Source organism: Stegastes partitus, unplaced genomic scaffold (assembly GCF_000690725.1).
Source record: "Stegastes partitus isolate 25-593 unplaced genomic scaffold, Stegastes_partitus-1.0.2 Scaffold113, whole genome shotgun sequence".
Lineage (NCBI taxonomy): Eukaryota > Metazoa > Chordata > Actinopteri > Pomacentridae > Stegastes > Stegastes partitus.
The window spans coordinates 33,758-49,688 of NW_007577844.1; the positions used below are offsets into that span (position 1 = coordinate 33,758).

The window sequence follows — 15,931 nt, forward strand, 5'->3', positions numbered from 1 at the left end:
CAGCGTGTTGCAGTTGAAGTTGGCAACATGGAGACCAAAGTGGGAGATTNGAGCACTCTGGCAGCCAGCTGTGCTCCTCCCAGCAACCCTCTGTCGCCCAGCTGAACCCCTCCACTCCCCCACCCCGCTTCCAAGTCTGTTCACGCTGCCAGAGGGACTCATGTGCACCGCAGAGGGCCATGTTTTGGGTAGTAAAGCAAGGAGGCAGGCCAAGGCAGCAGCTGCCCCTCTCCATTTATACCATCACTGTTATTCCAGCCTTTCATCTCCATCTACCACAGTCTGATCTGGACTGGTTGGGACTTCACTTTATCTTATCTCCCTTTCCTCAGCTCACTCTTTGTACTTTTCACCTGTTCCGGCATTCAGCTGCGTGCACAGAGCTAAAAGCAGATTGAATGGTGGAAATTGGGTGTGATGTGTTTGATGGTGTAACAGGATGGAGGGGCTCGTTTGGACTGTGATCATGGCGTCCCTCTATTGGCTCGTCTGTTCTCCTATTGGCTGTCCACTGCCAGTGTCTCCTCCTCTCACTATGTGCCTGAGTGGTCAGCCACCTGGAGCGTTTGATGTGTGCAAACAGCTCCGGCCCTGGTTCTGCCAGGGGCAGTTGAGGCAGAAAGGGGGTGAGATGAACGCAGGCAGATAATCGCAAAGCACATCACGCTCCAGATCTTGCCCCAGAATCATTCCCTTGTCTGGACACGTAGAAGAGGTGTGACTGGAAGGTGGGGTGGCTTTGCAGGGTGTTGGGGTGAGACTTTGTAAGAGACTGCTGAAAGGAAAATGGACCTGATAACTGCTGGGACGGGTTCTACTTTGACAGATTATGTAAGAGCAGGAACTGTTTTAGGGAGATATTACACACTGTGGATGTGTCCAGTAAATAGTCAGCTGGTGTGTTTTTATGGTATGTTTTAGTGAAGAACTTGGTTTGATCTGTGATGTAAGTTGCAGCAGTGCCAGACTCCAGAGGGCCACAGGAACAGAAGCACGTCCAGCTCCCTTCTGCTTTATTCATAACGCTAACAGTGTGCACTGTATTTAGAATGCACATACACTTTATTTGTAATTACATAAGCTGACTTCTGCACAGCATTCCTGTTGGTGGTTTGATCATCGGTTTGCAGTATCTGACTGGAGAAACTATCCGAGAGAGGAGGAGGAGAGAGCACAGAGAGAACCACCTGATATCCATTGTACATTGAAGGTGGGACTTCATTGTGGTGATGTCCGCATAACAATTTTAAGAACCGAATATTCGCCCACCACCTGCCACTCAATCATATCATCAGTTATACTGTTATTAATGATAAATATTTTTGGCCATGTCCCCCTGCCCCACTACAGGACTGTGACATGTCTTCAACTCTAATTTCCTATTAGGTTTGTTCTACAAAGTTCACGCTGGCACTGCGATAATAAAGCTTAAATTAACTGAATATAAAGCGTGAGGTGGACTCATATCAGTAGACACAATCTTCTGAGGATTATGTCTGCCAATAAACTTGGTTTCACATTCTGCAGTACTGGCTGACAGACACAATGGCCTTGTTCTCATCTGGCATTAACATGCATCCTGCTTGGTCCGTGCACAAGTGGAAAGCTCCTCGTACAGGTAGGAATGCTCACAAGATGCACTGAGATCTGATAGCTCAGACAACATGTGGAGGTGGTCTGGGCTGCATATGGCATCTTTTAGTTGTGTGTTCTGGGCCACTTTGAAGGACCGCCTTCCCAACTGATGTCACCTGGATTAGCAGAACCATGGTTTCATTCTCACATCATGTAAACTGGTTCCGTTGATGACATCTGGAAATTCTGAGAGGCCCATTGAAATATATTTGGGATATGATCCTAGTGGGTCAAATGTCTTGAGTGAGCTGGTTTGTCTGGAACACATCAAGGAATAGACTGGTCTGTCTTTTGTTTTGTTGTTTTTTTTCTTTTGATCTCCAGCAAACTGAGCACAGACTGTGCATTCCTACATCCTGATGGTTAGAAACGACAACATTTATCTTGGCAAATGTAAATGCTGTGTGTGTTTATTGGAATGTAAAGCAGGGAAATTCTGATCAGAAGCAATCACTCAAGATGTGGACGTGGAGATGCATTCTGATGACTGCTGTGAAATGACATGCTTACTGCCCCACACTCACTTTAATGCAAAGTGTGAATGTGGCTGTTGTGGTCCAAAGTCAAAATCACAATGTTCCCATTATGGGGTTTATAACTTCGTGATCTTAAGCTGAAAGTAACACGCTGTCTCCTCTCTAAACTGGCAAAAGTGAATGATTACATAATGTCCTCTTTCTTTGCTGCCTGTCTCTGTTTTATATGACTTACTTTTGATTTGCCTCCTGGGCTTTTCAGCAACTAGGTCAAACATAGTCTTGGCCCCTGGTGTAAACAAGATGTGACACAGCAACAGCTGGGGCCCAGGATGCAGCTGTGGCTGCTGATGTGCAGATGGACAGCCAATAGATTGACCAGTTTGTGTTCAGGAGTGCAGGGACTCCGCTGTGATCGTAACTTCAGGTAACGTCACACATCAGAAACTACTGTTGATGTATTTTCACCTGAAGTATGCTTTCAAGCTAACGGAGGTCGTCTCCAGAGGTAAGCGTTAGAATCTCATTTTACCTTTAACTTTTCGTGGCAGCATTTTAGAGTTATGAGGATATATTTACGTTTTAAACCATTTCGATTGGGGCAGTTCTTCCATGCAAAAGTCTAATTTCAGACGTTTTTCATTAAATCTTTGAATGACAGTCTCTCGGTTAAACTGGTCGCATCACAACATGACCAATACGGCACTTGTGTGTTCCTGCTGCACTGTCATAAAGCCACTCTGTGGGACAGAGAAACAGACAAGCAGTGTAAGCAAACCAGTTGGCTTCATAGGCAACTTGTGAATGTGTTGGATCATCTCATTTTCATTATCTTCTTAAACAGATGATTCTGACAGAGCATTTCACAGCCACTAAAAGCAGTCAGGAACACCTCTCAGCTCCCTCTGCTGACGGCTTTGTGTAACTGAAATATCTCCCAACTTCTTAGACAGATAAAGCTGTAGAATTTATAAACTCTGTTCATTTCTGTGGCTTTTAGACTTGGCAGTCAGTTGTAATAACACGTCTTTAACAGGCTTAATTCAGCGTTCATAGCTGCTCATGGCTTTGCATTGCAGGGTTCCTCTCTTACAAGGTCAAGCATTTTCAAAAAGGTCTTCTGAATCCACCAGGGTTTTCTATCATGAACTGGTTTTGCACTGAAGAGCTTTCATGTGCTTCATCAGTGAGGAGGAGGAGCATAAAAATAGCACCATGATTTAAAGACTTTGAACTGTGGATGTTATCTCATCCAATAAACACCCTCCGCCAACTGCTTTCATGAGGTGAGCTTTGTAAAGTCCCGGAACGGCGCACCTTAAAATGAATTAACCAAGGCTGCTGTTGGGTCTTCGTCTGCCCATGTTATTTGCAGATGTGATTACAGCAGCTGTTTCTGCTTTGCACTGCTGGTGTCATACCAGGATTCAAAACAAAAGACTCAAATTCTTCATGCTGTTTTATCAGTAGGAGGCTGAGCTACATATGTTGAGCTCCACAGGGCCTTTTGCAGGCTTTTTATTCCAATAATTTTACATGTGGCAGGGGCATGCAAATGAATTTCGCAACGAAGACAAAAACCATTTAGCAGCTTCAGGATTCAAAGTACATGCACAAGTTCTTGTGTGGGCAAACTTGCACAGTCCATTTAGCCACCGATGTCACTTTCTTTGTACTTTAGTGGTCACATGCTGCGGCTGTTAGATGCCCACTGTCGCGCGCCGTCCCGCCCATAAGCCAGGAATCGGCTGCAGCGCTCCGGATGTGGCCCCGGTCCGTCTGCGCTCAGCTGTGGTTTGGTTTGGCCCAAGATGCCCTTTAGACTTACATTCGGCCCGACTTTACCATCCTGTTCACTACTGCGCGTGATGACCATTTTAGACGACAGGTGAGGAAAAACCTGTTACACAAACGCCTTCAGGGTCGGCTCGTAATCTTCAGTTTCATGCGGGAATTCTTTGGCGTGCTGAATACTGTTGAGCTGCACGACTTGAGAAGCGCAACAGCCCTGACTATTGCAGAACAAATAATACAATACAATACAAAAAGGATTTTACTGAATCTATGAAAGCAGAAATCTAACTGAATTAAAAATGTCAGGCACGATGAAAACTCTCAAACACAAATAAAACAATGACCATAAAATAAACGTTGACACAAACACCGAGACTACATGGGTTCACTTTGAAAACACACCGTGGCTCGTCAGTAAAAGCCTCACATCTACCAGACTACCAACCCTGCAAACCTGCTCCATGGAAAGTCCTCAGCGGGTTGTGCACCTCTTTACATCAGAAAATCCCCTTTTCCTTTAGTTCAGCATTCCTTGTCGTACAAAGAGTCTGGTATTTTGTACGTAATGTTGTCTAACAACACTCCAATACAGCTGCTGCAGCGTCCGTAGCCGAATGTCAGTTTTACGTGATGTTCGTGAACTACACACGCAGTGAATCCGGTCTCGTCCTTCGCGTCCGAACACCGTGTGTCTGTTCGACCTGGGAACCGGCCGAGCTGGTGCCATGCTGAGCATGGAGGTGGCCAAGACAGACAGCAGAAACAACCCGCTGGCCACAGCCAGGATCCTGTCCCGGGTCTTTTTGTGGTGAGTGATGACTTTGTCAGGCTGCTGTGAAGGTGCTGCGACCTCATTAAGCAGAGAGACGGGCAGCTTGTCAGCGGACTGTTTGGTGCATCAGTGCTGCAGAATAACCAACATATTGGTCATTCTTGTTTTAATTGGAGCTGCTAAAATCAGACTGGAGCTAATTAGACATTTCACTTTTTCAAAACAGATGTCCTGTGTGGCCTCAACGCCTTCAGTCAGAACTTTCTTTAATGACTTGTTGCAGCCTTGAGGCCATTCTCTCCAAACCAACCCTGGCGATGTAAGACGCTCCTTTAGGTGATGCAGTCTGCATGTTCCGTGTTGATAGAAGCATGTTATAGACTCTGGAGTGTTGTCTGCCAGCCGTCCTTCAAAAACTCGTAAATGATCCAGGAGCAGAGGTGTCTCCAGGGTTCAGGCCAGAGGTGATACTGATGCCTTCAAACGCATCAGTTCGCTCTTCACGTAATGACGAAAATTCGAAGAGTCCAAAAAATGTCAGAAGTTCACAGAAAGATTGTGTCAGAGTGGGACAACCCAGCGAGCAGCGAACGTTCCCACAGCTTTGGCTAACGTTCCCTATAGGTTCTCTGAAAGTTTTAAAACAAAAGCATGTCAGTGTAATGTTCAAAGAATATTATAATAACATTAGTATTTAAATAATGTTCCTGTATTATATGTTAACAGAGAGAGAACGTTTTAGGTGCAACGTTCTAAAGATGTTGTTGAGTGGCGCGATCATAGAACGTTTCTCTATAAAACATTACCACAATGTTACATGATAACAAAGGAAGGAGGTTCTCTGAGAAACATTCTGAAATTGTTTTCAGAATATTACTAAAGCCTCAGATTACACGATGTTTATTTCTGGAACATTCCTGGTACGTGACGGGTTAACACAGGTGGAACATTTGCTGTCAGCATTCTGAGGATGTTTTGAGGATGTTATTGTGTTAATGATTATCGAATGTTCTTCTATTAAACGTTGTCATGATGTTAAAGGAAAACAACGTTCTCAAATGTTCATTCGGAAAATGTATTAATCATGAAGAACATTTCCAAAGTAATATCTGGAAAATGTTTTAACGATGTTATGAAGGCCTCATATTATAATACATTATTTTTAAAACACTCTTACAATGTTGCATAATAATATCAGAGGAACATTCTTACTGCAACATTTGGAAAATGTTCTCTGAATGTTATAAAGACTACGTTACATCTCCTTCAATTCTGAGAGATAAAATTGTGTTTTCCAGTTTTTGATAGAAGAATGCTAAAGAAGAACGCTGTGCTGTGGATGGAAATAGCTGTTTTCTTCTGGAAACTGAAAGAACTCCCAACCTAAAACTCAATTTCTACAATACTAACTAAAATACTGGGAATAAACCAACCACGCCATCAGTGAACCTTTAACTGAACACCCAGACAGCCTTATCGTGTGGTTGCAGGGGATGTGAAGAACTGCTGCTGTCGATGTGATGAGATGCAGTCCGTCTACTCTTCTTTTGAAAGTTCAGAAATCCTCGTGTCGGATATTGGCCAGAAATTTTTATATCATGCGTCACTGATAATTAGCATTCTTGAGGTGTTCCTGTTTGACTTTGAGGGCTTGGCTCCTGACGCGGTAGATTTGGCCATTCTCATGCTTGCACAGTCCTGGAAAAAATGATTGGACCATCCTTGTTTTCTTAAATTTCTCGTTTCCTGTTATCGTGTTTGTGTTTGAGCTGCTTTCCTCCTGTTGTTTTGCACAGGGCTGACCAGAGTAGATAGAGGTCATAGTGGAGTGAAACTTTGTGTGAAATTGGATCCACGTTTCAGAGGATTACTGTCAGTTGTGTTGTACCTGCAGGTACAGGTAGTGTTTATTTCTGGTTTTAGCTGGCCTGTCCACCAAATCTGCATTATGTATTTGCCGGGGGCCAATGCTGACACAAACATGGAGCTATAAATCAGCCTGTGACATTGATGTATTGATGGGTCCCTTAGGGATGTTCTCTGGCTAATGGTATTTTCCCAGTACGTGCTGCTCCTTGGGATCCATTCTTGCACAATATGGTGTCATGTTTAAACTTTGTACCACTGAAACATGTTGGACTGTCCCAGTGACATGAATGCTTTAGTGGCCTTTGGTGGAGTTTTTGTGAGCTAATGTGAAACTAAAACTGTAGTCCTGATACTTAGATCCAGTGGGGCCTGTGATCCCCATCAAATGGACCCTAATGTACAACTTACTGCAAAACAATCCGGCTGTGATTATAGACAGTGATATTAAAGTAGACAAACCGATAACTGCGTGATTATATAATTTTTCCCCCCCAATTTGTTTATTGTCAAGTCTGTTTTATTTTTACTGACTTGTAAAGGATTATACATGCTTGGTTTTGTGTCTTCATGTCTTCTCATGCTTGCAGCTGATCCAGGGCCCAGTCGCTCAAGAAAAAACAAACACAAATACCTCCTCAAAGCAACGCCTATAAAACTGGCCTCCCCCCAAATAAAGGACTCTTAATGGTCTTTATTTTGCTAAATATTGGCACATGGTTAAAATATTCTCCATTTATATTTGTTTTAATTCGTTATGGGTTGGTACATAGGGATTTTCTAACCCCATTTAAAGTAACAGGGATTACCTGGTCCTAGACAGTAAAACATGGGAGTTCCACTTTCGGATGCTCAATATTAAACTTTTAGAACAACTGGGCCTCCCTAGCAATAAGAACATGGACAGCTCTGGTGGACTGACTTCTCTAATCTAACGTCTCTGTTTCAGCTGGCTAACCCCCTTGCTGCACCTCGGCCACAAACGGAGGCTCGAGGAAAGTGACATGTTCAGTCTTCTTCCAGAGGATCGGTCTGAAACCCTGGGAAAGGAGCTGCAGAGGTACTCTATCGTTGTCATTTACTATTAGACCCAATGTCTAGTAAGAGACTTGTCTGACTCACCGCATGTAGAATGCAGGTAGAAGCCACAGCCCTGTTGTTCTTTTAATGGTGCCTTATTTCCCCGATGGAATTATGTTGGTTATAACACATAACATAGTTCTACACTGCTGCTTCCTCTAGAGTGCGCAGATCTATGAAGTTGCCACCTCTTTTTCCACCCACCCCGACACAATAACAAGTTGTAATACTGGAGAAATTCAGCTGTACGTGCTCAACAAGTCAACAAAGAATAATGATCCAGAAAGGCCCATCCTACATGATGACAGGAATGGTTCCCTTAACAACGTTGGAGTCTGATTTTGTGTCATCTGTACACTGAAGAATTGCAACCTCATCGTGGGGGAGAGGTTTGCGTGATCCTGACAGCTATGTTGTTGGGGGCAATAGCAACAGGAGGGAAATAGGGTCTCTCAAGGCAAGTGGTCAGACTAAGAGCGATTCATAAGACCTCCATGACTGTAGTGAAAACGATGGGCATCACATTGCCTGCATTAGGAAGACCAAGGCGCCTTTCAGGAGTCGGACTCGGTCGTGGAGCTTGCAGGGGAGCGTCTGGTGACCAAGTCTTGATGCACGTGGCAACATGGGACGGCAATGTGTAAACCTACTGCAGTAAAGGAGGCCGTTAGGGTGAAGCAGGAGGCCTTTCATGCCTGAATTGCCCGGGGGTGGTCCTAAATCAGCAGACAGCTACTTGAAAGTACTTCAGAATCTTGCGTTTGAGTGACTGATAGGAAAATGGAGCGTGAGTTGGACAAGCAGCTTGGTGCAGCATTAGCAGGAATGCGGGGTTGTACCAGATGGAGCTAAGCTAGAAGTTAAGCTTTTGATTTACCAGTCAATCTATATTTCAACCCTAACCTATGTTCATGAATTTCGGGTCGTGACCGAAAGAAAGAGATGTCAGATACATGTGTCTCCGTAGAGTGGCTAGGATCAGTCTGTGAGACATGGTGAGGAGCTTGATATCTGGAGAGAGCTACGAGTAGAGTCGCTGCTCTGTCACGCTTGAAGGAGCATCTGATTGGAGCATCTGAATAAAATGCCTCCTGGGCAACTTCCTTTGGAAGTGTACCAGGCAAAACCAGCTAGGTGGGAAGGAATCACATATCTGGCTTTGGAATAGAGCCTCTGGATCCCCAGGACAAATTGAAAATTCTAGCTGGGAAGAGGGACGTCTGGAATGACGTGCTTCCTCTACCGCCTCCACGACCTGAGCCTGAATAAGTGGAGAAAAACGTGGATGTAGGGATCTAAGGAGGAACTGTTCAGCTGTTGTGTTGAATGCTTATTTTGTTCATGATATGTCTTGTAGCAAATAATAAACACCCTGTGGACACATCAACAAGGTCAAAAAATAGATTTTCACTGGAGAGTGTCTTTAATGTTTCAGTTTTCATACGCATGCTAAGTTCAGCCTACAGCGACTGTTCTGTTCATCAGCCACTGTTTTCAGCATCAGTGTCCTGCTGTTGAGCATACTCAAAGCTGTAATGTGATGATTTTGATTACAAAGTGTATGACAGTGGATTTTCTTTTTCTTCTAAATCCTGAATAGGAAAATAATCTCGACTAATTCTGCCCTGCTTGTGAGCACTCACTTTGTGTTCAAAGTTAAAGTAAAATGACATCTGCTTGTCTCCTGTATGGAGCAGCAATCATCATTTACAGTTTGTACTTTAAGCTTTAATGTAATCTTGTATTTGAACAATTCTGCTACCGCAAACATTGAACGTTTCATTCATTATTGGTAAAAGTAAGTAGGGACATAAAAGGCAGTTTTCGCTCCTTTGTCTTGCTCTTAAAAATATTTTTCTGGCCACAACATTATGACAGGAGTTATGATTTGACAGTTATGATATGTTACAGCTGAACTGATGCACTTTTACATGTTTGTATATGTAGGTTATGGGACCAAGAAGTTAGAAGGGCGACAAAGGAATCAGAGAAGCCAAAACTCTCCAGAGTTCTTATTAAGTGCTATGGAAAGTCCTATGCAGTGGCTGGGCTGTTTGTATTTTTACAGGTAAGTTTTGGCTATTTAAAGCTTTCTCTATATTTTGTATATTTATATTTTCTTCAATCCTCTGTTACTGTTTTTGATTAGCTGTGACATGTTTTTGAGAATACTAGCAGCAAAAGTTTAGCTACGTCACTACGACTTTAACATTCATGACTCAATGTTTTCCACATCTGATGTTTGCAGTGGATGAGTTAGAGATCGTCTGCATACTCCATTATGCATTTCTGTTCACTGTCTTTGTCATAAAGGAGGCAATTAAAGTGATCCAGCCACTTCTTCTGGGGAAAATAATCCTGTTCTTTGAGGATTATCATCCAGACGATGAGAGAAGTCTTTACATGGCGTACGGTTACGCTGCTGCGATGTCCATCTCCACCTTTGCTCTCACTATCCTCCAACATCTCTACTTCTATCACGTCCAAAGAACAGGCATGAAGATGAGAGTGGCCATGTGTCACATGGTCTACAGGAAGGTCAGTGAAGATTTTGCAGATTTGTAGCAGAAATGCAGATTTCATTTGACCGTCATCGCTCTGAGAGATTCGCTGTTCGTCCGACAAGTGAAATATTTCTCGTCAGGCTCTTGGCCTCAACAGTGAATCCATGGGACAAACAACCACCGGACAAATCGTGAACCTCCTTTCAAATGATGTCAGTCGCTTTGATGAGGTAAGGCGACACGAACATGCTAAAATATACAACAGAGAAAACTAGAACAAACTACAAGTTAAGTTCAGAGATTTTTAACTGCTAGATCACATGGCTATGAAGTTGAAATCAACTTTTACATTTTTTATAATCACAGTTTTGACAAACATTTAGTATTAAGTAGGTATTAGCTAACAGTAGCTACACAAACTATCCCCTCAAACCTTTAGTATGCATGTTTCTGTACTGCTACAGGCTTTACGGACTTCTGTAAACAATGAACGATAGAACAGCCAAAAGCAGGTCAGCACTATTTCTGCAGATCTTGCTGTCACCATTAATCATTGTGTCTTTAGATTACAATCAATCTGCACTACCTGTGGTTGGGCCCTCTACAAGCGATAGTCATCATCGTTCTGCTTTGGTACGAGATCGGCCCCTCATGTCTAGCAGGTGTGGCGGTCATTACACTCATGATGCCTCTACAGACTTGGTTTGGAAAACTGTTTGGTATCTTCAGGTAAGAGACAAGATGACAGCANGAGCAATAAAAATCACAGAATCAGAAGCTCTGGTGGTGTGATCCGTTGATTTACACCTTCCTGTGAAGGGCTGTAAAGTTTGTGTCTCTCTGGCATCTGTGTCAGTTCATATCCCACAGCATGGATTATGATGAACGATATTTGCTGTGTTTGATTGTTGGTGGAGAGGCAAGGTCAGGCCTGGACGAAGAAGGACGAAGAAGCCTATCAACAAGCTTGAGACAAACTATACGCCAGGTAGGGTTCCTCCGTTGTTGTGCAACGTGCCTACAGAGATAAGCTTAACCAATGGCCAAAGACTGTTGTAAATGAGTATGTTAAGCTACGAGAGTTTAGTGATTTCCACCAAACGTGTAGTGACGCCATGCCTCATGTCAAGGGTCTTCAGGTTCTGGACAACTGCGAAGACAATCAAAAGCTGCTTGTCAAACTCCCTGATTGGGTTACGTCCAGGTGGAATCGCTACGTCACAGAGCAATTAGATCAAGCCAAAGACTATCCGAGCTTGAGAGAGTTTGCTTCATTCACATCCAAGGAAGCTTGCATAGCATGCAATCCAGTGTCGTCACTGCATGCACTTTAGGCTTTAGCCTTCTGAAGAAAAGTCCTTAAGAGAAATAAAGAGACCAAAGGCAAACACCTTTGCCACTAATGTAACGGCTCCAGGTGCAAGTCACACAACCAAAGTCATCGCTTTTGATGACAAGTCAAAAGATTCAAACAAATCAAAGAAATTGAGCACACCAGTATATAGTCCAAACCTATTTAAGTGTATGTGAAAACCACTCAACACATACATGTCAAAAACTCAAGGAAAAATCTTTGGAAGAAAGGAGAGTTTGTTCAGGACAGTAAACTGTGTTTTGCATGCCTGAGAAGAGGACACATCTCGAAAGACTGCGGAAACAAAGCCATGTGTGGCATATGCAAAGGGCACCATCCAACTCTGCTGCATGCAGACAAGTTTTCTATACAGAGTGTCCCACCAGGTGGAGAAAATACCGCGTCATTATCATGCTGTGTCACAGGAGATGAAGGTGGGAGCACATCAATGATCGTGCCTGTATGGAGCTCATCACCTGACACCCCAGACTCCAAAATCCTGGTGTATGCCCTACTGGACACCTAAAGCACTCATCCGTTTGGCGACAAAGAGGTATGTGAAAAACGAAGATGGTGATGCTGAGAGAGCAGACAAGCCTCCAGAGCCTGGGCATGCGTGGTGCATCCCACATTAGGGGATGTGCAACCACGATGCAGAGAGTGCTAGGAGGAAGGTGGAATGCAGAAAATGATACCTTCGGTTTCAAAGTCTTGCTTGATGAGAAACCAGCTATACGACATGGGATCCTCTCAGTAGTGGCATCCGTGTTTGATCCGTCAGGATTCTTAACCCCATTCATCTTAACAGGAAAGAGAATCCTTCAAAAGATGTGTCACAAGGGCGTTGCCTGGGATGAACCGCTGCCACGTGAGTTGGAGCCAAGATTGGAGAGTTAGGAGAAGGACACAAAAAATCTTGACAAGATTCAGATCCCAAGATGCTTCAGTCCAGAGAATTTTGGAAGGATCCTGAAAGTAGAACTGCATCACTTCTCAGATGCAAGCCGTCAAGGCTACGGTCAGTGCACATATATCAGACTGGTAGGTGAGGATAAGGTGCACTGTTCCTTGATCATGGGCAAGTCAACAGTTGCGCCCACAAAAACAGTCACCACACCAAGCTGACTGCAGCAGCGGTTTCGGCAGCTGTGGGCAATGTGCTAAAGGAGGAACTTGAGCTCAGAGCAGACAGAGTTTTTCTGGACAGACTCACGAGTTGTCATAGGTTACATCAACAATGCAGCCAAACGGTTTCACGTCTTTGTCGCAAACCGTGTTCAGAGGATACGAGAAACTACCGATCCAGGACAGTGGTTCTACGTTGACACCAAAGAAAACCCTGCTGATCATGCCTCAAGTGGCCTGAATGTGTCAGAATTAATCAGCTCAAGCTGGCTTACTGGTCCAAAGTTGCTATGGGAAGCAGAGGTTGTGGTAAGTCATGGAACTGGGGAGCTGTTGGTGGGAGATCCTGTGATAAAAGCAACCCAAATGTTGAGAACCGAGGCTACAAGGCATGTCAGTTTTCAAGAGCAGCTGTTCCGGTTCACTAAATGGAATATGGCTGTAGATGCAATCGCTCAAATCCAGTGGCTAGCAAAGAGGATAAAGCAAACAGAACCTCTAACTGTTGAGGAAAGAAGAAGGGCTTCACTTGCTCTTGTCAGGCTTGCTCAGCAAGACGCATTTAAAGAAGAGTTGCACATACTTGGCCAGAAATCTGGAAAACTGCCTCTCAATCATAAACTCTACCAGCTTGAGCCACACCTCGAAGATGGTTGAATGAGGGTGGAAGGAAGACTGAAAAGAACATCTGCACCACTTGATCTCAGACAACTGGTAATCTTTCCACAAGACAGTATCGGTACATGCCTCATTCTTGCACATTATCATGAAAAGACACAACACCAAAGCAGAGGACCAACCCTAAATGAACTTAGGACCAATGGTTACTGGATCATCTGTGGCAGTAAGGCAGTAGCTCAGTAGATAAGACAGTGTGTTCCCTGCAGAAGAGCTCGCAGGCCATCAGAGGAACAGCAGATGGCAGATCTGCCCAATGACCGAGTTGACCCCTCACCACTGTTCACCTACTGCAGTATGGACTGTTTTGGCCACGTCTTACAAAACAAGGTTGCAAGGAACATAAACGTTATGGTCTCCTTTTCACGTGCCTATGCTCCAGGGCAGTTCATGTGGAGATGTTGGAAGACATGACAACAGACGCACTTCTTAATGCTACACATCCATCCGTGGAGCTGTAAGACATATAAGATCAGATCAGGGAACCAACACTGTTGGAGAAAGAATTGAAATGGAAAGAGCTCTGAACGAAATGGACAAAGACAGAATTGCTGTATTTCTGGCAGAGAGGCAGTGTGATGTCCGCATGAACACCCTGAGTTCAAGTCATGTTGGAGGCATATGGGAACAGCAGATTAGGACAGTAAGAAGCGTACTCAGCTCTGTCCTTGCGAGCAGTTCAAGAGGACCGGACGGCGCTTCTTAAGGACGTTCTTCTATGAAGCCATGTCCATCATTAACAACCGTCCACCTTGAATGATTTTTTATTTATTTTATTTTTGCTTTTAAAGTGCTCTTTAAATGTCGCTTTAAAAGCAAAGGAAATACAGCACCCTCCATAATTATTGGCTGAGGTTAAGATGTGTTAAAAGCCTTAAAATAAATTCAATTTTTATTGCAGAAGCATACTCTCACACTGAAAATTGTAGAAAAATGTAACCTTCAACTCAACTCAAATGAATTGTTGGCAAAGGGGGTTGTACAAAGTATTAACATCAAGGGTGCTAATAATTTTGGCACAACCCTAACCCTGGCACACATAATTTGAAAGATGTGAAAGAATTATTTTTTAATGTGGGATTTTTTTCACACTGAACAAATGCACTTGAACTAAAGATTGAATTTCCCCCTTATTTTTTTTTCCATTGTCTATATTATTTAGAAAAATCTGAACTTACCAGAAGCTAAAGAACGATCTTCACCATTGGTGCCAATAATTACACAAGTACAGCCTTGTGTAGATTTGGGAAAGAAAGCATCCCAGAATGGATTTCGCGCCAACCAGCAAAAAAAAGCAGAGGAGAAAACTTTCAAAGGTAACAAGCTTTTTTTTTTCTTCTTAAATTACTACTCTTATTGTGACACATAATGTAGTTTTAAGATTATTTTAAGCCTATTTCATGAGTTTATTTTTAAAAATAATTCTGTTGAACCATGGTTCAAAAGAAAGGTCTGATTTTCATTGGTTAATTTTCATAAAATTTTTAATTACAATTACTGTTGTCAGATTCAAGTCATTTGTGTGACCATTGTGGGGTTTTCTTTCATTACCGGAGGGCTACCAACAATTTTGCCCACGTGTATATTTAGGGTAATCATGAGTTACTTAGTGGATGTATGTTCAATACATCACAAATACACAAATACAAATACACAAAGGAACAGCAGCCTGACGTCATAATATTGCAAGATTGTTGATGACAAGGCCTTTTAGAATGTTTGTTTACACAATCACTGAATATTTCTTTAGACAACTTACCTATTTTCATTTGGTTATTGCTAACACGCTGGCTTTGTTCGATGTTTGCCACCCCCAACAATAAGTCTGGAAATAGTAGATTTTTAATGTGTTTTGCTACTTTAACTGCAAAACGTTTTTAACTAACATAAGTTTTTATCACTAAGAACTTAACTTGAACTTAAAATGTTCATTCCTTTTAAATTGTTTAACCCTTCAAATGCCAGTTTGGTTGCACGATGGACTTGGTTTAAAACAACCCCAAAAATGACCATTGTCTACATTCCCTGTGCCATCCATTTCACTTCTTTTATAAAAAGAACAGTCTGAGATATGCAATTGATTAACAGTAACACTGATTATTATGCTTTAGGATTTTTGAGAAGAGATCAAAGTAGATAAAACTTCCACTCAGACCACCTCCTGATTGCATTCTTAAAATGCTTTAAAATGTATATTAACCAAATTTTCCACTTTCACCACTTGATTTCTTGAATTTGCATCACTTCTGACATGAAAATCAAAATCTCCTTTAAAATCTGAATTTCAACCCTTTAAACGCCTGTTTGACTCCATCATGCTCATGATTTATAAAGGGAGAAAAACACTAAATTACTTTTGATGAACCAAGTAAAACATGCTATCTAATAGTTTTTTTTTTAAACCATCATTGGAACTAAATGTATGTCAAAAATTATCAGAACAGTGATTTGTATTCATCATAAATTTGTTGTGCAGTGACCAAAAAAGATAAACTCCCACTCACCGTGTTTGTGGCCAAAAATGGCCGCCTCCTGTTTTTAAAAAATGCTATAAAAAAAAACATCACTTATTAACATTATTTTCTACTTTTACCAGATAAGTTCATGAAAGTAGAATCAGTGCTGAACGAACTTACTCATCTTCAGG

General features: G+C 42.6%; 1 protein-coding gene across 1 annotated transcript in view; it reads left to right on the plus strand.

Annotated features, from left to right (window-relative positions):
• The first annotated feature begins 4,639 nt into the window (after window positions 1–4,639).
• The window catches only part of LOC103354605 (multidrug resistance-associated protein 4-like), a 29,524-nt gene continuing 18,232 nt past the window's right edge, over window positions 4,640–15,931 (plus strand). The window contains 6 exon segments of the mRNA XM_008278042.1: window positions 4,640–4,713; window positions 7,493–7,603; window positions 9,571–9,691; window positions 9,937–10,161; window positions 10,268–10,357; window positions 10,693–10,856. Of these exon segments, the coding sequence (XP_008276264.1) occupies window positions 4,640–4,713; window positions 7,493–7,603; window positions 9,571–9,691; window positions 9,937–10,161; window positions 10,268–10,357; window positions 10,693–10,856 (785 nt within the window).